Below are 23,829 nucleotides of genomic sequence, written 5' to 3'. Positions count from 1 at the left end.
TGGTAGCAGTTCCTAGAAAGAAAATTTAAATGACTCCCCCATATTCTCTTATGCAACCAAAAATAGGGTCACAGCCCAAAGTTTCAGAAGCTAAGCTCCAGGAAACTTTCATCACTGTCTACTTAAATAGAAGGGAGAAAAGAAATGAATTGTTGACTGCATTTTTTTTTCAATCTTTCGGCAATAGAGTTATACTTAAAATTGCATGACTAATTTACCTTTTTTGTCCAAATTTTTCCATATTCTCTTCCCTGTATGTAAACTGGCTTAAGTCTCAGAACTTGTTGTTTTTTTTTTTTAAATGATTTATTTGTTTTGCTTTTTGGGTCACACCCGACGATGCTCAGGAGTTCCTCCTGGCTCTGCCCTCAGGAATTACTCCTGGTGGTGCTCAGGGGACCATATGGGGTGCCAGGGATCGAACCCGGGTCCACCGCGTGCAAGGCAAACGCCCTCCTCGCTGAACTGTCGCTCCAGCCCTCAAGTCTCAGAACTGACAGGCAAGCTTCTGGGTAGAAAAGCTCCGACCGGAAAAGGAATCTCTCCGGCTGAGGTTTTCAGACTGGAGACGAGAGGAGAACTGATTCCGGGATCCAGGCTCCGAGGCAGAAATAAAAGCCACGCCGGGTGTGTTCCCGTCTCATCACTGACGACGGTGCTGCGGCGAGTGTGACCCAGACAGACCACGAGTGGGGCGGCGGTGACCTTTTTCGGGGACTGTCTGCGGCAGCCACGGTGGGGGGCCCTTGGCCTGCCAGGAGCAAGCGACCATGCCAGGAACAATGTGGTTCCACTCGGGAAGAGAAGCAGAGCGGCTCCGCAGCCCGCCACGCTCCTGCGGACAGGGATGCTGAGAGCTCAGGCCGAGCCTCCCGATATGCCCTTGGTCCTCACGTCAAAGGCCCCGCCCAGTCTCCCTGGGGAAGTCGCGAGTGACCAGGAGCCGGGCCCAAAGTCAGACACTCCGTTTGCCGGCAGAGCACACTGGCACTGGCACGTCTCTGCGGGAAACGGGGGCACAGCTTAGGAAGACGCGGGCTGAACACGCTCGCCGCCCTCATCCGGACTTTCCAAAGCCCCCTTCCCTGTCCCCGCAGCCTGTGGAGTGACCCTCCGGCCCGGTCAAGGCTCACGCGCAGGACGTGACAGCCTCCTCCGGCCGCAGTTCTGCGCTGCCCGCAGCACAGGGACACGCAGAGACGCTGAACCGCTTCTCCAGGCTGGAGCCCTCCGAGGCCCTGGACACCGGGCATGGAGGGGGTGTGTGCGGGTGGCCTGCCCTCGTCCGGCCCCCGCCCCCCATGCAGCGTGTCCACGGGGCCCCACCTTGGGCAAAGGCTTTCTGTCCCGGTGAGATTTTGTTCAGAGATAGCAGCTGCCTGCTAGGTGCTGCCCCCTGGGGACAGACAGACAGCCCCACATAAACTGGATGTTCCAGGTGCCCACAGGCCCCATCAGCCCGCTGAGCACCAGGATAGGGCAGGGTCTCGAGGCTGGCATGCAACACGCAGACATCAAATGCGTGGAGACACAGGGAACGGCGAGAAGGGTGGCGAGTCTCGTTGGGTCTGTTCTCCCGGCTGCCGTTTCCTAGGGGGACGAGGCAGCCCGAGGCCCACGCAAGCTCACCACACCCTAAATGCACTTTAGCCAAGAAAGCCGGACGTGGAAATGTCCTGTGGTTCCCCCGTGGAGGCGATGCAGTGGGGCTGGTCAGCGGGGTGGGAGGGAGGCTGTGCCCTCGTCCAGCTGCAGGTAGCGTCTCTGTATACCTGCTTGGGATTGCGGGGTCCAGGGCGGCGCCGTGGGGGGGCACCACCTGTCGGGGCTCCCCATGGAGCTGTTCGGTCGTTTCCAATTGAACCTGTCGGGCTGGAGCAACAGTGCAGCCATGAGGGCTCTGGCCTTGCCCAGGGCCGACCCGGGTTTGATTCCCCAGCTCCTCATATGGTCCCCTGCCCCACCGGGAGTGATCCCTGAGCACAGAGCCAGGAGTCAGCCCTGAGCATCTCTGCATGTGTCTCCTAAAAAAAAAAAAGCAAAACTCCCGATTGTAGCTGTTCTCTTTCATAGCTCTTTCCCATGACGTAACATCTCATTTTTACGTCTCAAAGATTTTCCACAAATGAAATGCAAAGGGAAAGTTGGCTTTTTTTTTTCCTTTTTTTGCTGGTTTTATGTGTGAACTCTTTTCTTGCCCCTCCTGTTCTTATTGCAAATTCTTCTCTGGGGGAAAGACATCGGTTTCCCCCCCCCACACACACATGCCATTCGCGCATCTCCCCCAGAGAAAGTTCATTTCGGTACCAGGAGCCGCCCTCGGTGACAAAGTTTCAGGGTCGTGCCTGGTCTAAGACTGGCATGGAAACGTACTGAGAACAGTTTCTGCATCGTCAGCCGTGCCTCGGGTTCAGGAGGAGGAAAACAGAAGCGTGAGGCCTCCCGGGCGGGCGTCCCCTTGTGTTCTGCGTGGATGTGGGGGCACCCCGGTGCCAACAGTGCTTTGCTGGGATCCTCTGTTGTACTCTCGTACATGAGCTCTGAAGGGTCTCACCTCTTTCGTGCGGCTGTTCTGCGTCTTTATCAGCATCAACCCCATGGGCCGCCTTTATTTAGGTGGTTGAGGTCGAGCTGTTAACACCTTACGCGATTCTGAAGCGGAAAATTTCAAGTTTCCACCAAACCAGTTGGGAGTCTCAGAGTTCCTGGGCCCGGAGGACGCGCCCCGTCTCCTGGGCCCCTTCTCGGCTGGCCCCAGAGCCCGGGCCGCTGAGACCAGGAGCCATCGTCACAGTAGCAAGCAGAGTCACGTTCAGCTGCAAGTCTGAGGGGAAGGAGTTCAGAAGAACGCCACGAAAAGCCGGAGTGACGCGAAAGAAACCCAGCGGCAGAACACGAGTCGGGGGTGGGACTCGCTGTCCTGAGCAGAGCCGGGTGGAGGGTTTGGCGGTGGGGCCGGTCCTGCGAGTCCAGGTGAGGCCCCCAAATGGGGCCACTTTGGATATTTCCGTCTCAGAGAATGAAGGAGAGACCGAGGGTCCTCACAGCCCCCTGGGGCCCTGTGAGACATGGCCCAGAGGCCTGGAGGCACCATGCCCAGAGCCGGGCTGTCTATGCCCGGGGTCCTTGTCGGGAGGATGCCTCCCCGCATCTCTAAAGCGTCTTTCCTCGTGGATGAGAGGGACTGAGAGGAAAGGTACCGACTGGACCACCTTGGCAGCAGAGCTGGGACGTCGGCTAGGACACTGCCACGGAACCAAAACCGTCACCACCTTGAGCCCTTCCCTGGGCCCAGGGACAGACCCGGCATGGAAACTGGCCCCCCGCACCCAGATCCTTTGAGCCTGTGTCACACATGCTGCCCCCCCCCCCCCCAGGCCAAGCCAAGGACAGGCAGCGGGACTGGGCAAGGCTTGGGGCATGGCCGGGCCTGGCCTCTGGGGCTCGATGCCCCGTCACGGAAAGATGCTCTTCCTCGCTGTTTGCTCTGTCACGCACATGGGCCTTGGAGAATCTGTCAACAGGCTCGCATGGTCCCGTCGTCGTCCTCATGCCGTGTGCACGGTGTGATCGCGGTAACGTGTGCACGGCTCCTGGCCCGTGGCCGCTCACAGCTCTCCTCTCGCCTCTCCCCTGTCCCCCCTTGCCCCTCCCCCCAGAAGTCCAGCTCATCCACCACCACGGGGGACAAGATCACCAAGGTGTACGAGCTGGGCAACGAGCCGGAGCGGAAGCTGTGGGTGGACCGCTACCTGAGCTTCATGGAGGAGCGGGGCTCGCCCGTGGCCAGCCTGCCCGCCGTGGGCAAGAAGCCCCTGGACCTGTTCCGCCTCTATGTCTGTGTCAAGGAGATCGGGGGCTTGGCCCAGGTAGGCGGTGCTGGAGGGCTTTGGGTGGGGGGGGGGGACGGGAAGGCAGCGGCCAGACATTACTCTGTCCCCTGCCACTTCCGGGCGGCAGTTAAGACTCCATCTCCCAGTGCCCGCTTGCATCTGTCCAGTGCCATGGGCAGGCCCACAGGACCCCTCGGCCTGCACGGCCCACTGGAAGCTCCGGGGCTCTCACCCCCGCCGCCCTGCCCAGGGTGCCCCCACACCCCTGCCAACGCCAGCCTGGGTCAGCAGAGGGGACTTCGGGGCGCTTGACCCGGACCCCCTCCCTTCTTCATGCCATCCACACCCTTCTCCCCTGCACCAAGACCCCAACCTCCCCCCTTGTGCCTGGACCCCCCACCTCTCCCCTCTCCCCTGCACCCAGACTTTTCCCTTCTCCACTCTCCCTGCACCTGGGCCCCTCCTCCCCTCGCCCCTGCAGCTGGACCTCTCCTTTCTCCCCCTCCTCTCCCCTCTTCTCCGCACCCAGACTTCCCCCCCACACCTTTCCTCTCCCCTGCACCCAGATCTCTCTCCTCTCCCCAGCCAGCACCCAGGCCCCTCCGTCTCCCCGTTCCCCTGCACCTGGACCCCTCCACCCCCCCCCCCCCCCCCCGCTGAGTCCTTGGCACAGACTCTCTCTGACTCTCTCCCCGCCCCGGGGGCCGGGCGCAGAGTGCCCCATCTCTGCGGTGGACGGTCTGGGACTTTGCTCTGGCTCTCGGTGCTCGGTGAGCAGAGCCTGGGGCTCCCTGCTGCTGGGGCTCGGCAGGGCCTTGGGGTGCCTCTGCCGCCAGCCTGCTCCCCTGCCCGTGCCAGGGCCCTCAGCCTGCTGCTGTGCCAGCTGCTCGTGCTCAATCAGTGCCACCGGGCATCACGTGCCTGCCCGCGGAGCCCATTCCTGAGGCGGGGTTCAGAACCCCAAGTGCCCCACTGGACCCCTCTCCCCTTTCCTCTTTCTCTGCACTCGTGCCCAGTCCCACTGGCCCTGAGTGTCCGGGGGACGTGGGTCACATGCGTGGCCACCCTCCAGGGTGTTCATCGTCTGGCTCAGGGAGGTGGCTGGGAGCCGTGAGGGGACAGCAGGGGGCCCGAGCTGCTGGGAGCCTTTGGATGTCATGGGTTTCGCCCCTGTAAAGGCTGAGGAGGGCGTGGGGGATGGGGGTGGGGGGCGGAGCAGACCCCGGAGTTTCCGCTCCCTTGTCGTTGGGGTCTCGGCCGTGGAGCGTGACTGTGCCCCCTCCCCGCCCCAGGTCAACAAGAACAAGAAGTGGCGGGAGCTGGCCACCAGCTTGAGCGTGGGCACGTCCAGCAGCGCGGCCAGCTCCCTGAAGAAGCAGTACATCCAGTACCTGTTCGCCTTCGAGTGCAAGATCGAGCGCGGGGAGGAGCCACCGCCCGAGGTCTTCAGCTCGGGCGACACCAAGAAGCAGCCCAAACTGCAGCCGCCCTCGCCCGGTAAGTGCCCGGGCCCCCCACCCCCACTACCACCACCGCCAGACGCCCGGCCCCCACGGCCAGCGCTTCTGGAGCACTGGACGGCGAGTTCACGGCCTGCTGCCGGCGTTCATGAGTGGCCGTGGCCAGCCGTGGGTTTGTTGGTGGGTCGCGACCCCCTTCCCTCGCCCCTGGGGCAGGGCTGCTTCGGGCGAACATGGTGCCCTGGCTGCCGGTCTCCCCCATGCCTGCAGAGCCCCTGCAGAGACAGGTCATCGGGGCCCCCTCCCCTGAGCCTGGCCAACCCTGGCCCCTCGGAGCCCCCACAGGGGTGTCCCGCACACACACACACCAGCATCAGAGCTCGGTCCCCCATGGGTGTGTCTTGCACACACACATGCACACACACACCACACACACACACGCACACACACCAACGTCAGAGCCCAGCTAGCCCCTCGGTGCCCCCACAGGGGTGTCTTGCGCGCACACACACACACACACACATGCACCCACATACATACACACACACACCAGTGTCAGAGCTCAGCTCGCCACAGGTGTGTCTCACACACACACACACAAACACACACACCAGCGTTGGAGCCCGGCCGGACCCTTGGAGCCCCCACAGGAGTGTGTGTGTGTGTGTCTCTCTCTCTCTCACACACGCGCGCGCGCACACACACACACACCCCAGCATCAGAGCCCAGCCCTACCGGCCTCACTGTGGGCTGGGGGAGGATGACAAAACTCAGGGAGGAGGACGCTGTCCCACGTGCAGGCCCCCAAACAGCCTGGCACTCGGGGCTGTGAAATGGGTCTGGAGACTTCCCCGGGCACCCAGGGAGCTGGGGGGAGCAGAGGGGTAGCCGTGGCCCCCAGGCTAGTCTCCACCGAGCCAACAGTCCTTGCCGGCCCACAGAGCCTGGCACCAGAGGATCCAAGTAGGGCATCCTGAGCGGATGCGAAGGGAACAAAGGCCCTGGGGTGGCCTCATCCCCTGCCCCGCCTGGATGCCCTCACGGTGCCATCCCAGAACCCTCTTTGAAATCCCCTCCCCAAGCTGTCAGCCACACCTGGCTCACACACGGCCTTCCATCAAGGGGTCTACAGTGAGGTTCCATCTCCTGGGGTCCGGAGCCCATCCTGGGACAGAGTCCAGCCTTGCCCAGGGGGGCAACCAGTTTCTGTCTCCGCCCCATTGAGGGTCGCGCATCCCGGTGGTCCCTGGGAGGCAGCGTGGGGAAGGACGGGCTGGCGGTAGGCCTTCCCCAGTGCTTCTCCTGCTCTGGGCAATGGGTGGGTGTGTGTCTGGGCCTCCCGCCTCCAGCACAGCAGAGAGCCGGATGAGGGGCATTTTCGGGGCACTTGGCAGCGCCCAGCCCCATCCAGGAGGACCAGAGGCCTGCGAGGGCCAGTTTCTCCCAGCGGGGGCACCCCAGAACGGCACTTCCGTGGGAAGAAGAGGCCATTGGCTTCCAAGCCCGTGTGAGGGAGTTGCAGTAGAAACAGAGCCCGCGGGCCGCCCCCAAGACTCGTGTTCCGTGGCCCCGGGGAGGACGGCCCTCAGAGACCACAGGCAGGCCATCACAGTGACCGGCGGTGCTGTCAGGGTAGTGCCATGCCCATCGCAGCTGGCACCCGGTGACCTCAGGATGTCCAAAGGCCCCAGGCTCGGTCGATTTGTAGCGTTGGATTTCAACTCCACTACTCAGTGCCTCGGACCCGGAGCCGAGGTTTCTGCGCTTTCCCCTGAAACAGCACAGTGGGTGGTCTGACGGTGCTGTGCCCCTGCTCACTCCCGGGCCCCCTCTGACTGCCGACACTTGTCCCCTCCCTGGTGGGCAGCGTGGGCACGTGTATGGGCCTGGTGCCCTCTTTACGTCCCACTGCCTGTTGCTCGCTTCCCAAGATAAACACCCGCTCAGAATATGTCGGCGAAGCCGTTTCTCGAGCCCCTGGTCAAGCCGGGCTCCAGATGGTCTCGCCGGAATTCCCTGGCTCGGCCCTGCCCAGTGTGGCCGGTGTCACCCTTCCCAGGGTCTCCCGTGGTGACCGCAGGTCCCTGTTTTCTCTCCATGTGCGCTCCCCCGCAGCCAACTCAGGATCTCTGCAAGGCCCCCAGACCCCCCAGTCGACGGGCAGCAACTCGATGGCCGAGGTCCCAGGCGACCTGAAGCCGCCCACGCCGGCGTCCACGCCGCACGGACAGATTACCCCGATGCAAGGGGGCAGGTAGGCCCCGCGACGGGGTGCGTGGCGACGGCGGGGGAGGGGGTCTCCCTGCCACGGGGGCGTTTGCAGGAGTTGGGGGTACGCCTCTTGCATTCGCGGGTGTGGGGTGGGCCTCATGCCGCGGTTCCTCGTCTCCCAAGAAGCAGCACCGTCAGCGTGCACGACCCCTTCTCCGACGCCAGCGAGTCGTCTTTCCCCAAGCGGAACTCCATGACCCCGAGCGCCCCCTACCAGCAGGGCCTGGGCATGCCAGACGTGATGGGCAGGGTGCCCTACGAGCCCAACAAGGACCCCTTTGGCGGGATGCGGAAAGGTGAGTTCTGGGACCCCCACTCTCGGCCTCAGTCTCCCCCTCTGCGGCCGGACCGTTGTGGGGGCACTCAGGCACAGAAGAAGGGCCAGGCCGAGGGCAGTGGGGATTCCCCCACCGACAGCCCCCGCCGCGGGTCGCTGCCGTCAGCACACGGCCAGACGTGGGCTTGGCGCTGGGGGTGCCCCCCGGCCGTCTAGGGAGCTGGAGGGGATGGCAGGGCAGCCAGGCAGGGGTCTCCCAGTGTGTTTGGGGAGTGAGCAGCAGATAGACTCAGCGGGAGGACGTGGGGGCGGGGGGGGGGGGGTCCACGCCCAGGCCCAGGCCCGGCACGTCATGGGCAAGTCACTGATGGTTCTCGGCCCCAAGCCACGCGTCTCCTGTCTACCCAGCTCGGCGCTTTGGGAAACAAACCGCCCAACATGTGGAGGGGAAGAGGCCTTGGGCAGTCGGGGGTGCTCTGGGCGGGGGTGGGGGGCTTGGTAGGAGCCGAAGGTCAGTGGCTGGGCGTGAGCATGGGGAGGAGGGAGTCAGGGCCGAGCTTGCATGCAGGCTCGAGGGCCGAGCAGGGTTTATGAGGTGGCAGAGGGCGGGAGGAGCCCTCAGAGATCCCCAGGGGCAGCCTGGCCATAGCCCCAGGGAGGGGAAGCGTTCGAGGGTGGGGAGGGACTGGAAGCCCAAAACTCCGGTGTTCCCACGTGTCACGGACCCGTGCAAGTAAGAAGTGGCTCAGAAATGTGGGTTTGTGGCCTCTGCAGAAGGGATTGCTAGCAGAAGGGATTGGATTTCAGGCTTTCGCCTGATGTCACAGTTTAGGGCCAAGTCCAGCCCTGTGACCCACCGTCTCCGTGGGGCGCTGCTTGTGGTTAGGAAAGATGGTGCCGGGAAATCTCAGGAATTCCGGGCGCACTGGAGCTCAGGTTCCAAAGCTCGGTGAAGGCCGAGGCTGTAGCAGATGCTGGAGAGAAACGTTCCCGGTGCGCCCTGTGTGATGGGTGGGGTGTGGGGTGTGGGGGTCCGTGTTCAGACTCTGAAAGTAGGGCGATCGTGTGGGGGGTGATTCGCGGTTGGAATCTGAGTTGAGCGTGACCCTGAGCCGCTCCGTGGCCGGCGCCCCTGGCAGCCAGAGCCTTCCTCACTCCCTTTGACCTGCACTGTTCCCTGGTACGGAAATGAGTTCTCGAGCCAGACCGATGGTACAGTGAGTCAGGCGCTGGCCTCGCACCCCACACCAGGCCCCACCAGGAGGGAGCCCCGAGCACTGCCAGCACTGTGGCCCAAAAACAAAACAAAACCAAAAACTAGTGATTCTTCAGGGAGCGGAGGTTGTGGGCTCCCCTGCCAGACTCTAGAAGTTCGTCCTGCCTCACCCCTGCTGCATCCCAGCCCCTCCTGCCTCACCCCTGCTGTGCCCTGGCCCCTCCTGCCTCACCTCTGCTGCACCCCAGCCCCTCCTGCCTCACCCCTGCTGCGCCCGGGCCCTCCTGCCTCAACGCTGCTCTGTCCCAGTCCCTCCTGCCTCACCCCTGCTGAGTCCCAGTCCCCTCCTGCCTTACCCTTGCTCTGTCCTGGCCCCTCCTGCCTCACCTCTGCTCTGTCCTAGCCCCTCCTGCCTCATCCCTGCTGCGCCCTGGCCCCTCCTGCCTCACCCCTGCTGCACCCCAGCCCCTCCTGCCTCACCCCTGCTGCACCCCAGCCCCTCCTGCCTCACCCCTGCTGCACCCCAGCCCCTCCTGCCTCACCCCTGCTGCACCCCAGCCCCTCCTGCCTCACCCCTGCTGCGCCCGGGCCCTCCTGCCTCAACGCTGCTCTGTCCCAGTCCCTCCTGCCTCACCCCTGCTGAGTCCCAGTCCCCTCCTGCCTTACCCTTGCTCTGTCCTGGCCCCTCCTGCCTCACCTCTGCTCTGTCCCGGCCCCTCCTGCCTCACCCCTGCTGCGCCCTGGCCCCTCCTGCCTCACCCCTGCTGCACCCCAGCCCCTCCTGCCTCACCCCTGCTGCACCCCAGCCCCTCCTGCCTCACCCCTGCTGCACCCCAGCCCCTCCTGCCTCACCCCTGCTGCGCCCGGGCCCTCCTGCCTCAACGCTGCTCTGTCCCAGTCCCTCCTGCCTCACCCCTGCTGAGTCCCAGTCCCCTCCTGCCTTACCCTTGCTCTGTCCTGGCCCCTCCTGCCTCACCTCTGCTCTGTCCCAGCCCCTCCTGCCTCATCCCTGCTGCGCCCTGGCCCCTCCTGCCTCACCCCTGCTGCACCCCAGCCCCTCCTGCCTCACCCCTGCTGCACCCCAGCCCCTCCTGCCTCACCCCTGCTGCACCCCAGCCCCTCCTGCCTCACCCCTGCTGCACCCCAGCCCCTCCTGCCTCACCCCTGCTGCACCCCAGCCCCTCCTGCCTCACCCCTGCTGCACCCCAGCCCCTCCTGCCTCACCCCTGCTGCGCCCGGGCCCTCCTGCCTCAACGCTGCTCTGTCCCAGTCCCTCCTGCCTCACCCCTGCTGAGTCCCAGTCCCCTCCTGCCTTACCCTTGCTCTGTCCTGGCCCCTCCTGCCTCACCTCTGCTCTGTCCCGGCCCCTCCTGCCTCACCCCTGCTGCGCCCTGGCCCCTCCTGCCTCACCCCTGCTGCACCCCAGCCCCTCCTGCCTCACCCCTGCTGCACCCCAGCCCCTCCTGCCTCACCCCTGCTGCACCCCAGCCCCTCCTGCCTCACCCCTGCTCTGTCCCAGCCCCTCCTGCCTCACCCCTGCTGAGTCCCAGTCCCCTCCTGCCTTACCCCTGCTCTGTCCCGGCCCCTCCTGCCTCACCTCTGCTCTGTCCCAGCCCCTCCTGCCTCAACCCTGCTGCATCCCAGCCCCTTCTGCCTCACCCCTGCTGAGTCCCAGTCCCCTCCTGCCTTACCCTTGCTCTGTTCTGGCCCTTCCTGCCTCACCATGCTGATGGGCTTGGTCCCAGACCAGAGCATGTCCACGGACATGCATGTGAAACAGATTCAGGTTCCTGTGCCTGTTAGTTGAGTTCTCTCAGCTGGCCTGGTCACACTCTGACTGTCCCTAGTGACCAGCACCTTTGGAGACCAGGTTCTTAGTTGCTCTGCGGCAGCTGGTGAGCTGTAGTTAACGGGGGTCGCCCTTGTCATGGGGCTCTGGGGGTGTTGACTGGCACAGGACTGCAGGGCTCTCCCCGGGCATGGGGTGTGGCTACTGATCTGCGGTCATGGGGGTATATGGTGTCGATCCTCTGTAGGAGGGGGCTGGCTGCAGGACCCCTTCTCGGTGTGGCTGATTGGGCTCCTGGCAGCTCTGTGACGAGGTTGCCGCCGCCCCAGCTGTCCTTGGGGGCCCCACTGTGCTTGCACGAGGTCACACATGTCAGACCCTCCAACCCTGGGCACCTGGCCACCTCCCAGGTCTGACGGGTTATGACCATGGCCGCCGTGTCTAACTTGAGCCAGTAGGGGGGCCGCGTCTCCCTTCTGGCTCTTGTGTCGAGGTGCGAAGGGAGGGCGTGGCTGCGGCCCTTGTGGGGGCAGGGGCGTGAGCGGAGGCCTGGACCTGGGGAGCGCCTGACCCCCTGCCCTGCCCTTCCCGTCCACAGTGCCTGGCAGTAGTGAGGCCTTCCTGGCGCAGGGACAGATGCCCGCCAGCAGCATGCAGGACGTGTACAACCAGAGTCCCTCGGGGGCCATGTCTGCCCTGGGCATGGGGCAGCGGCAGCAGTTTCCCTACGGAGCCAGTTACGACCGGAGGTGAGCGCGCACACACACCACACGTGCACACACACGCACACCTCAGGAGAACGCGGGCAGCCTGCTCACCCCCGGCCACATCCAGGGACAGCGGTCTCGGGTGCTCCTGTAACTCAGAGCAGGGGCCTGGGTGGCCGCTGTGTGTGGCATCCAGGAGCCCGGTGCCCCTGGGGCAGCTGTGTTGGTCCGCAACTCCAGAACGTGGGCGGAGACGGGGAGCCATGACTGGGGCCGCACCCGCTGAACCTGAGTACTGGGATATGTTCTGCAGGGTGGGCGGGCAGTGCCAGCCAGCACAGGGGTCTCTTCCTAGGCACCGCCTTGCTACTTCCTTAGGGCGTGCTGTGGCAGGAGCCCCCTGGTTCTTGGGTGCTCGCGATGACCTCGCCGTCCCCTGGGAGCAGCCAGGGCTTGCAGGCCCTGGCTGGACCCCCAGGCTGACCCCCGGAGGGGACCAGCTGGGTGAGGCTGTTGCTCGCTTTCCTCAGGGCAAAGGTTCAGAGCTGCCCGCCGGGCACGGACAGATTCCTCTGGGCTGGTCCCAGGGAAGATCTCTCCCAGGTCCATCAGAAGAGCTCTCTAGAACTTTCTCTGAGCAGAACCGGCCCTCCGTTAGGGCAGCGTGTCCAGCCTTCCCTGAGGGAGGCTGCGACTCTGCCCCCGTCCCCTGGTTACATTCCCAGAGAACGTTCTTGTGAGTCGGAGCCATAGCACAGGGGGGGAGAGTGCTTGCACGTGGCTGGCCCCGGGCTTGATCCCCAGCATCCCATATGGTCCCTCTGAGCACCACCAGGGCCATGAGTAGACCCTGAGCACCGCCGGGTGTGACCCCAAAACAAAACCAAAAAACAGAAAAAGAAAAGCGAGCGTTCTGGTTAGGCCTTGATTGTATCCAGGTAGTCAGGTTCCTTCCCTGCTCTCCAGGGAAGGAAACTTCTAGCTAGTGAAGAGTCTTCTAGCTGTGAAGAGTCAGCATGTCCCAGCGCTGTTGGACGCGTGACTGTCAAACTCTGTGTCTCTCTGTTTCTCACCGTTTAGAAATGCAGCAAGTCCAAGAATCCTCTCTCTTGCCAGGTTCAGTGGACTCACCAAACTCAGATAGTTCTTGTTTTAAATCCATCACCCTTTTTTCACATTTAATGTATTTTTTTCATTGTTAGAGAGCCCCAAGGGGGGGGCAGTTGTGGGCTCAAACCCAGGTGCTCACACACACAAGGCGGGCACCGTACCACCCGGCCCATCCCTGAGCCCTGTCCTCTCTGGAACACGCTGGTTCCCGGGTCTCGTGCAGGGGACACAGGTGCCCTGTCTGTCCCCTGGACGCGAGTTTGTGGAGGCACATTTGGATCGTCGCTGTTCTGGGCTGGAGGAAGAGTCCAGTGAGCCGGGCACAGGCTCTGCGTGCGGAAGGCCTGGGTCCAGCCCCTGAACACTGCCAGTTGTGGCCCACCTGAAGTCCAAAATATAGATGCATCGTCCCTGTGGTTCCTGGTTTGAAACTTTTTTATTTGGGGGGGGGACACTCTAGGTGGTGCTCAGGGTGGATTCATGGCTCTGTCGCTCCAGCCCGTGAAGTTTGTTTTTTTTGTTTTTTTGGTCTTTTGGGGTCACACACAGTGATGATCAGGGGTTCTTCCTGGCTCTGCACTCAGGAATTACTCCTGGCGGTGCTCAGGGGACCATATGGGATGCCAGGGATTGAACCCAGGCCAGCTGCGTGCAAGGCAAATGCCCTACCCGCTGTACTATTGCTCCGGCCCCTCCCTGATGTATAGATTTAAAAACTGAAATTCAAGGGCTTGGAGAGCGAGGTCCGTAGAGGATGCAGCTTCTCCCACAGGAGGCCTGGTTTCATTCCCCAGCACCGCATGGTCCTCTGAGCACTGCTGGGTATGGACTGATATCCCCCCCCCCCCCCCCCCACCGACACACACAAACACACCCCACTCCAAAAAAAAAAAAATAGAACGAGCATTTTTTTTCATGATGAGAAAGAAAGGAGAAGTTACTTCCACGAAAAGGGTGAGCATTGTGGAACATGGGTCTTCCACTCCCCCAGTGGCGGCTGGCGCCCGTGAATACCCCACGGAACAATGCGGCCGGGCGCGGTCTGGGCACGCTCAGCGCTGGGTGGGGCCGGGCTCAAAGGCACAGGGACTCCTGCTCACCTGCCCGCCAGGTTGGATGGGTTCGCTGGCCGGTTCCCAGGAAGAGGCCCTGTCTGTCTGTCTCTCTGTCTGTCAGTCTTTCTGCCTCTGACCCCCCCACCCCAGCCCCAGGGGCCCTGGGTAAATGAAGTTCCCTTTGGATGCCTCTCTCTAGGCATGAACCCTACGGGCAGCAGTACCCGGGCCAAGGCCCCCCCTCAGGACAGCCGCCATATGGAGGGCACCAGCCTGGCCTGTACCCTCAGCAGGTGAGTGGGTGGCAGGCGGCTGGCACCAGCCCTCCGGGTGGGACACAGACTCCGACGGATGGGGCCCAGGGCCGGGCGCTCAGCCAGGACTCACTTGACTGCCTGGGGCTCCCAGTCTCGAGCCCTGAAACTGCCGTTTGAAAGGAGCATTTCGCCCGGGCAGTGTTGCAGAGCGGCTGGGCTCGGGGGACCAAGTGACGGCCAGATCTAGGGGAGCGCCTCTGCCAACCTGTGTCGTGGCGGATGCCGGCACAGGTCAGCAGACTGTGTGGCCTCGCAGGAGGGTGGCCCTGCAAGCAGGCCATGGGGTGGGCCCGACTGGGGGGCGAAGACGGGGATGGAGGAATGTGTGTCGGGCCCCCAGGGCGTGGCTGTTTCTACACGGGTGGGCAGGTCTGCGAAGATTCCTGAAGAAAATCAGTGAGAGGGGCCGGAGAGAGGGCCGTGAGCTAGCCTGCGCACCGCGGGCCCGGGCTCCGTGCCCCGCACCCAGTCGGCCCACCCTGGCCCTGCCTGGAGTGAGTCCTGAGCTTGGCCAGGTGTGACTACAAAAAAAAGAAATGGGCTTTTGGTCTGGGGAGAGGGGTCCCACTCCTCACAACACAGGCGCTCTGAAGTGGGAATCTTGCTTCCTGGGGCCCAAGGCGCACCCCTCAGATTCTCCCAATCGCCAGCCAGCGGGGACAGTGGGTCCCGAACAGGCTGTGTGCCGGGGGGGTGGGAGGGCGGAGGGAGGGGGTGCGGGGGTGCGAGACTCCACCTGGGGACCCCTCCCCGCATCAGGGCACGAGGCAGGTGCTGGAATCCAGAACCTTCTCAGCCGGGGGGAGCACCAGCCACGTGCCCACCTGTAGGCCCGGCCACACCGGAGGAGAGGCCGAGTCTGTGCCGGAATCCTCCCCCCCCCCCCCCCAGCCCCACGTGCCCCCCGCACGCGAGCACAGCCCTGGGGCCCTGGTTCGGGGAGGTTCTGCAGGTTCTGCGTGAGCCACCAGCCCCCGACGTGGGTGGTGCCCCCGGCCCCGCGCCCCCATCTCACGCGTGCATCTGTGGGTTTCAGAACTACAAGCGCCACATGGACGGCATGTACGGGCCCCCGGCCAAGCGCCACGAGGGAGACGTGTTCGGCGTGCAGTACGGCGGCCAGCAGCCGGAGCTCTACAACCAGTACGGGGGCTCCTTCCCGGGGCCCGAGCGGCGGCCGCTGCAGGGCCAGTACCCCTACCCCTACGGCCGGGAGCGCATGGCCGGCCCGGGCCAGATGCAGCCGCACGGGCTCCCGCCACAGATGCTGGGCGGCCCCCTGCCCTCATCCTCGGGCGACGGGCCACAGCAGGGCATGTGGGCAGCACGCAATGATATGCCTTACCCCTACCAGAACCGGCAGGGCCCCGGCGGCCCCGCACAGGCCCCCCCCTACCCAGGCATGAACCGCACCGATGAGATGATGGTCCCCGATCAGAGGATCAACCACGAGAGCCAGTGGCCTTCCCACGTCAGCCAGCGTCAGCCTTACATGTCGTCGTCCGCCTCCATGCCGCCCATCACGCGGCCCCCACAGCCCCCCTACCAGAACCCGCCGTCACTGCCAAACCACATCTCCCGGGCGCCCAGCCCCGCCTCCTTCCAGCGCTCCCTGGATAGCCGCGTCTCCCCGAGCAAGTCCCCGTTCCTGCCGTCCATGAAGATGCAGAAGGTCATGGCCACGGCGCCCTCGGCCCAGGTCTCGGGGCCGCCCCCGCAGCCGCCGCCCATCCGGCGGGAGATCACCTTCCCCCCCGGCTCGGTGGAGGCCTCGCAGCCTGTCCTGAAACCAAGGCGAAAGATTACCTCAAAAGACATCGGTAAGCGCGTGCCCACCGTCTCCGCCGGGCGCCCACACGCCCACGGTGCGCGGGGACCCTGGTGTGGACTGGACAGCGGTCCGGTGTGGGGTGTGGGGTGCGGGGGTGGGGGAGATGCTCACCTGGAGAAGAGCGGGGCCCGGAATGTTCCGTGATGGTGCCCAGCCCCGAGGTTCTGCCTGCGCCCAGCCCAGGCCCCACCAGGCTGGCCTTGGTGCCCACCAGTGTCATCTGCCGAGCGAGCGGAGCCAGGGGGGTGCTGGCAGGAGATCGCACCTGACTGCTCCTCGGAACCCGTGTTAGACCTGAGGGCCCCGTTACACACACACACACACACACACACACACACTTCTCTTTCCTGTTATTTCCCATCTCACACACACACGCACACACGCACACGCGCGCTTACACGCTTCTCTTTCCTGTTATTTCCTGTCTTTGCATCCCGATTCACCACGCGCCCCCGTTCTCCCTGTTCAGTTACCCCTGAGGCCTGGCGTGTGATGATGTCGCTCAAGTCAGGTCTTCTGGCCGAGAGTACGTGGGCTCTGGACACTATTAATATCCTCCTGTATGACGACAGCACTGTCGCGACCTTCAACCTCTCCCAGGTAAGCCTGGACCCCGCCCCCACAGCCACGGGCCAGCCAGGGCAAGGGAGGGGGCGGGGTGGGCGTCATGGGCCGGCAGGGGCTCCGTGGAGCATGCTGGCTTGCTCCGTGCCAGAGTCTCTGTGGGGAAACCGTGTCCGTGTGTGCAGCAGACAGCAACCGTGAGGAATCTCAGCAGTCCGACCAGCGGGGACCCGTCTGGAGTCTGAGGTTAGGGCCTCGGAGTGCAGACAGGGCTCACCTGTGTGCCCGCAGAAGCGTGTGCGTGCCAGAGAATAGCGTGATCTTCACGGCCAGCGCCCGCCGCTGGCCCCCAGCTGCTGAAACAGTGACTGCAGGCCCAGAGCCTGCCTCCCCCGCACATGCCTTTGCAGCCCCCCTTTAAAGACCCTCCCCCTGCTCCACTTGATGCTCAGAGACACTCCTCGCCCACACGCCCCCAGCTCCGTAGCCGGCTGCCACCGTTTCAGAAACAGAATCACTCACCAGCCCCCGGAAGCCGCCTGCCCTAAGTGGGGGAGTTGGTGGGGGGGGGACAGCACCAGCCTCCCTGTGCTCCCGAGGCTGTGGCACTCCACCTCCACCCCCCAGCCGTCCCAGTCTCTCCCGGGTTGGAGCCGTGACACCCACTCTGGGAGCCACGGTTGTTGCCTGGCCACTGGGAATAGGAAGTGGGGACCAGCTTGCCAGCTTGTAGGGAAAATGCTCAAGAGTCAACCGAGTCGCAGAATTTCAAAGGAAGCGTCAGAACCCAAAAGCCAGCGCCGTCACGGCCCCCATGTGTCTGTCTAGCTGGGCTGCTGGTGGTGAAGAAGCTGCCCCGGGTCCCACTGAGGCCAGGGCTGGGTCCATCCCCGTGACCAGCCCCCCCGGCTTTGTCAGCACCCAGGAGATCACGCTCAGCTCACAGAGCTGAGCAGACGGGCTGCTCTGACAGAAAACCCGCCTTGGGAGGTGCACCGGGAGCATGAAAACCTTCACCCTGTGTCAGGTTGAAGTGTGAGTCACAGCCCCAGTTGCCTCCCCAGCTGCCCCTTTGCAGGGAAAAGTAACTTTCAGTGGGGAGAGTAAAGACAGATCCCTCCTTGTGAAAAAGTATGCAGAATGGGCCCCCGCATTCCTTAGTCTTTCGAAGCCCCTCTGGAGGTTGGCAGCCTTGGGGTGGGGAGGGGCGAGTCGTGAGTCACCACTGAGAGCCCCCATCACAGCATAGTCACCCCCTGTCCTCCTGAGCATCCTAGGACGGTCTGGACCGCTCCCAACCACACACAGTTGGGTCGGTTTGCTCTTTGTTCATTGGGTTTTTAAAACCAAACACGTGTTTAAGAAAAAAAAGCTGATTCCTGATTTTCATAGTAGCAACTTTGGGTTTTGTTGGTTGGTTGGTTTTTGGTGGGGGGAGGCCTTTCAGGTGGAGTTGTGAAGCAGTGAAATGTAAGATCACATTTTCGGAAACCTAATTCATTTGTCAGGCACTAAACTGATTGATCTTTCGTTTTTCTGTGTTTCTAAACAACTGTGTGACCGGAATTATCTTCTCCCAAAGAGATATGGAGAATGTAAATTGGAGTAACCTGTGACTTCCGGGATAAAAACCATAAAGTCTGGACAAGGGAGTCTCGGCTGTATGATAGGACACACTCCTGGGGGCAAATGAGTTTCTACAATCCATGTCCCCACGGCATCCTAACCACTATATCCTCACTTGGCTAGAGGGGAGAGGCAGAGAGCAAATCTCCAGCTTAGGGGCTGGAGCGATAGTACAGCAGTACTTGCCTTGCATGCATCCGACCCAGGTTCAGTTCCCAGCATCCCAAATGGTCCCCTGTGCACCTCCAGGAGTAATTCCCGAGTGCAGAGCCAGGGACTAAACCCTGTGCATCGCCAAGTGTGACACCCCCCCCCCAAAAAAAAAACCCTCCAGCTTATCAGTAATATCTGAAAATGTCCAGCAAGTTTATGGTGCCAGAGCGATAGTATATACCGGAGAAGGCACTTGCCTTAAGTGCGGCCGACCCGGAGTCAGTCCCCGACACCCCATACGGGTCCATCCATCTTCCTGAGCCTGCCAGGAAGGGTCCCCGCGCACAGAGCCAGGAGTCAGCCCTGAGCACCGCTGCACAGTGTGGCCTCAGAGCAAACAAGGGTGAAAAAAAAAATCCAGCAAGTTTCAGGGTTGGTTGACAGTGTAGGAGGTAAGCTGCGGGTGAGAAGTATGCCACCGTGGGTTGAGTTCCTGTCACATCCGTCCCCTGGTGTGTCTCTCCGGATCGAACCAAAACCCAAAAAAATTAAGATGTCAGGAAGTGATCCTGGCTGTGCAATGCCAAGCCGCCAGGATTGGGGGTTTTTAGCCTTTCCTGTCACGCTGGCCGTGATGACATTGTCCTTTTTCTTGTTCTTCCCACCCCCCCCCCTCCAGTTGTCTGGATTTCTCGAACTTTTAGTAGAGTACTTTAGGAAATGCCTGATTGACATTTTTGGAATCCTGATGGAGTATGAAGTGGGCGACCCCAGCCAAAAAGCACTTGACCACGCGGCGAGGAAAGAGGAGGGTCAGGCCGAGGCTTCCGGGCGGGAGGACGACGACGCGGGCTGCCTGGACGAGGAGGACGAGGACGAAGAGGACGAGGAGGAAGACCAGGAGAAGCCGGCCCCGGGCGAGGAGAAGGGCACGGGGACCCCGCCCTCGCCCGAGGCCGCCGCCACAGCCACCACCACCGAGAAGCCCCGGCAAGCCAGCAAGTTCGACAAGCTGCCCATCAAGATCGTCAAGAAGAACAACCTGTTCGTGGTGGACCGCTCGGCCCGGCTGGGCCGCGTGCAGGAGTTCGACAGCGGGCTCCTGCACTGGCAGCTGGGCGGCGGGGACACCACCGAGCACATCCAGACGCACTTCGAGAGCAAGATGGAGATCCCCCCTCGGCGGCGGCCGCCCCCTGCCCCGCCGGGCCCCGCGGGCAGGAAGAGAGAGCCGGCCGGGGGAGGCGAGAGCGGCACCGACCCGCCGCCGCCGGCCCCCGAGAGGGGCATCGTGGCCACCATCGACGACGTGCTGTCGGCGCGCCCGGGGGCCCTGCCCGAAGACGCCCCGCCGGGCCCCCCCTTCGGCATCCACCAGGCCAAGAGCCACCGGAACATCCGGCTGCTGGAGGACGAGCCCCGCAGCCGGGACGAGGCGCCGCTGTGCACCGTGGCCCACTGGCAGGACTCCCTGGCCAAGCGCTGCATCTGCGTGTCCAACATCGTCCGCAGCCTGTCCTTCGTGCCTGGCAACGACGCCGAGATGTCCAAACACCCGGGCTTGGTGCTGATCCTGGGCAAGCTGATCCTCCTCCACCACGAGCACCCCGAGAGGAAGCGGGCCCCGCAGACCTACGAGAAGGAGGACGACGAGGACAAGGGGTTGGCCTGCAGCAAGGGCGAGTGGTGGTGGGACTGCCTCGAGGTCTTGCGGGACAACACGCTGGTGACGCTCGCCAACATCTCGGGGCAGCTGGACCTGTCCGCGTACACGGAGAGCATCTGCTTGCCGGTCCTGGACGGGCTGCTGCACTGGATGGTGTGCCCGTCGGCCGAGGCCCAGGACCCCTTCCCGACGGTGGGGCCCAACTCCGTGCTGTCCCCGCAGAGACTCGTGCTGGAGACCCTCTGTAAGCTCAGCATCCAGGACAATAACGTGGACCTGATCCTGGCCACGCCGCCCTTCAGCCGGCAGGAGAAGTTCTACGCCACGCTCGTCCGGTACGTGGGGGACCGCAAGAACCCGGTGTGCCGGGAGATGTCCATGGCGCTCTTGTCGAACCTGGCCCAGGGGGACGCGCTGGCGGCCCGGGCCATAGCCGTGCAGAAGGGCAGCATCGGCAGCCTGATCAGCTTCCTGGAGGACGGGGTCACCATGGCCCAGTACCAGCAGGGTCAGCACAACCTCCTGCACATGCAGCCGCCGCCCCTCGAGCCGCCCAGCGTGGACATGATGTGCCGGGCGGCCAAGGCGCTGCTGGCCATGGCGCGCGTGGACGAGAACCGCTCCGAGTTCCTGCTGCACGAGGGCCGCCTGCTGGACATCTCCATCTCGGCCGTGCTGAACTCGCTGGTGGCCTCGGTGGTGTGTGACGTTCTCTTTCAGATCGGGCAGTTATGACCCCCGTGAGGAGGCGCATGTGCGGTGGAGGCCCGGGCTCCCGGGTCCCTGGCTCTTTTCTGTTCTCGTTCATCCAGCGTAGAAAGAAGGAAGAGAAAAAACAACAACAGCAACAACAACTACAAAAAAAAAACAAAAAACAACAACAAAGAATCTTTGCTCCTCTGCCCCATTCACTATTTACCAATTGGGAATTAAAGAAATAATTCGAACAGTGATGAAATTACTATTTGCCGTCTGTGTGTATAAGTACATCCTTTTGGGTTTGTTGTTTTTATTTGGCGGGGGAGGGGGGGTGTTTTTTTTTGTTTGTTTGTTTCTGTTTTTTTTTGGGGGGGTGTTTTGTTTTGTTTTGTTTTTTTAACCAAAGTTGCTGTCTAGTGCATTCAAAGGTCACTTTTTGTTTTTCACGGATTTTTTTTTTCCTTTTTAATGTTCTTTTCCATGTTGTATTGCATTTGGGGTGGGGGGAGGGAGCAAATTGACTTGAAAGTCATGGTAAAAAGATGCTCAGATGGGGGGGGACGTCACCATACTGAGGCCAAAAAGCGAAGAGAGAAACGAAATGAAACGAAACAAAAAATATATATATATATTCATTTCTTAGGTGTGTGATTCTCCAGATAATGAAAGAGTAAAAACTGTATCCCATCACCCAAAGCTCCGTGCAATAGAAACCTCTAGAGACGTAGGGAGAGGGGGCCAGGGGACGCATCGGTCAGCTGGGGAGTGACCCTGGGGTCTCCGAGGGGACTTGGTTGCCCGAGGCCAGGCGCGGCAACTGTGCAGCGCTGAGCTCAGAGAAAAACGTCCCTGACTGGGATCAGCCGGAAGTTGCTTCCTGACCACCTCCGCCATGTCTGCTGTCTGCCCTTTGACCTTCCACATGACAGCTCTTCACAATTCCTTTCATCATTTTTTAAATATTTTTTTTTACTGCCTGTGGGCTGTGATGTATATAGAAGTTGTACATGAAACATACCCTCGTTGTTTTTTTTTTTTTTCTTTTTTTCCTTTTTTCTTTTTGGTGTTTTTTTTTTTTTTTTTGGTTTTTTTTTTTTTTTAGTACAGAAGTTTTAGGGGTTTTTTTCATGATGTGGTAACTACGAAGTGATGGTAGATTTAAATAATTTTTTATTTTTATTTTATATATTTTTTCATTAGGGCCATATCTCAAAAAAATACAAAAAATACAAAAATCAAAAACAAAAAAAAAAGAGAGGGTAATGTACAAGTTTCTGTATGTATAAAGTCATGTTCTATTTCGGGAGAGCAGCTCCATGAATCCAGGTGTGGGAATGGTTGCATATGGATTGATTTAGGAATGGTTACCAGTCCAGACAAAAAAAAGAAAAAAAAAAAGAAAAAAAGAAAAAAAATACAGCTAAAAGGAAGAAACACAACTTCAAAGATTTTTCAGTGAAGAGAATCCACATTTGTATTTCAAGATAATGTAGTTTAAAAAAAAAAAGAAAAAGAAAAAACTTGATGTAAATTCCTCCTTTTCCTCTGGCTTAATGAATATCATTTATTCAGTATAAAATCTTTATATGTTCCACATGTTAAGAATAAATGTACATTAAATCTTGTTAAGCACTGTGACGGGTGTTCTTGAATCCTGTTCTGGTCTCCTTCGGGTGGTCTTAGAGTCAACTGAATTATTGATGAGGTGGGAGCCCCTCAGGTGGGGGGTCCTGTCGGGGTCACCTCCCGTGGCATGGGCGGCCACCCTGGCTTTTCTCCAGTGACTGAGCTCACTTGGGCAGCACCGTTCCCCGCTGTGGCATCCCCTCCTGCGGGCCTCCTGGAGCGGCGCGACCTAGCCTGTTTGTCTTCTGTGTGCCTCAGAGCTAACCTGCGTTGAGTTCACTCCACCCTGTACGATACTTCTATTGTGCGGTGTCAAAAAAAAATTCTGTTCTATTGTATGTGGTGTGCCTACTGCAAACGTTTCTATTTCAGGGCATATGAACGTCCTCCGCTTTCCTCCCTCAGGTCCGGTTCCTCCCCGGGTCACTGACTGGCCCCCTGTGACAATGGATTTCTTTGACACGGCTGCAGACCCCCCTCAAACCCACCCTGTTCCCCTCGGGGGTGCTGAGTGCCTCAGCCGCCCCTGAGAGCCGGGGACCCAGAGCTCACAGGGGCCTGAGGGAGAGTTAGCACGAGCCAGGCAGCCCCCCTGGTCCCCAGAAAACCATTCTCCCTTCCACGCTCCCCAAGGGGGTGCCTTCAGCCTCCTGCCCCTTAGTCCCCTGACATAGCCGAGCAGCCAAACACACATGCTGGATCAGAACCCCCTTGGTGATGCTTCAAATACACTTGCTTGTGAGAACAGCTCTTACTGCTCTAGGCTTCACATCTGGAGATTTGTAAGAGGGAATTCAGTATGATCCCAGTTTCTCTGGCAACATGTGAATAAACGGTGTATCCAAACTCCGAAGTGCTCACCTAGCCCAGTTCTTTGGTCAGTCCAGAGTGACACCGTCATGAAAGGCTGTTGTTTTTCATCAGGGTCTGAGCTGGGGTCGCTGCCCCAAGTTTACCCCCTCGAGCCCTGAGCTTCGATGTCCTGACGTTCAGCCCAGAACCACAACCACAGAGGCCCAAGAACTGACAGCCCCCCGCCCCTGCGCCCCACAGACCTCGCCTCTGCTTGCACACCGCGCTCCTGCTTTGTCCTGAAAATTAGCCGGGCTTGATTCCATGAGTTTTTCCCGAAATGCACATGATTCCCAGGCTTTAAATATGGACTCCCCCCCCCCCACCACCACCACCACAGAGAGAAAACGGGCAGAGTTGCAAAAAAACTTTAGTACGTTAAAATGGTGTTCTCAAGTTGAGTCTGTCAGCACTGGATTTCTTTAAAATGTCACTTTGCCAGTCACGAGGGTCAGCTGGTGAATCGACCGAAACGGCTGATGTGTTGGAGGTTGAGGAGGATAGAAAACTGTTTTTGAGTTGGGTGAATGGCAACTCTTCTAAACTTGCTGGGTTTTACACATAACAATGATTTGTTTAAGTGGGGTGTGGGGAGTCTGTGACCCTTGAGTCCGTGAGCCCTGACGTGAACAGAAAATGGCCTGGGTCTGAAATTCACCTGTGGGAAAACCGTCGGAAATCTTCCATCTCCCGTTAAACCCAAAGTACCATTTCTGACCCCCGGTCGCCTGAGGGAAGCAGAGAAAGTATCCGGGGCAAGCTCCGACCACCAGAACA

General features: G+C 61.0%; 1 protein-coding gene across 1 annotated transcript in view; it reads left to right on the top strand.

Annotated features, from left to right (window-relative positions):
- The window catches only part of ARID1B (AT-rich interaction domain 1B), a 303,856-nt gene extending 283,139 nt beyond the window's left edge, over positions 1-20,717 (top strand). The window contains exons 13-21 of the mRNA XM_056126314.1: positions 3,660-3,869; positions 5,126-5,330; positions 7,409-7,547; positions 7,688-7,860; positions 11,445-11,595; positions 13,918-14,011; positions 15,072-15,855; positions 16,336-16,466; positions 18,889-20,717. Of these exons, the coding sequence (XP_055982289.1) occupies positions 3,660-3,869; positions 5,126-5,330; positions 7,409-7,547; positions 7,688-7,860; positions 11,445-11,595; positions 13,918-14,011; positions 15,072-15,855; positions 16,336-16,466; positions 18,889-20,610 (3,609 nt within the window). The 3' untranslated portion in view covers positions 20,611-20,717. The remainder of the gene's footprint in view (positions 1-3,659; positions 3,870-5,125; positions 5,331-7,408; positions 7,548-7,687; positions 7,861-11,444; positions 11,596-13,917; positions 14,012-15,071; positions 15,856-16,335; positions 16,467-18,888) is intronic.
- Positions 20,718-23,829: the final 3,112 nt, after the last annotated feature.

Source organism: Sorex fumeus, unplaced genomic scaffold (genome assembly GCF_029834395.1).
Source record: "Sorex fumeus unplaced genomic scaffold, SorFum_2.1 ptg000061l, whole genome shotgun sequence".
Lineage (NCBI taxonomy): Eukaryota > Metazoa > Chordata > Mammalia > Eulipotyphla > Soricidae > Sorex > Sorex fumeus.
This window is presented reverse-complemented; position numbering and strand designations above follow the sequence as displayed.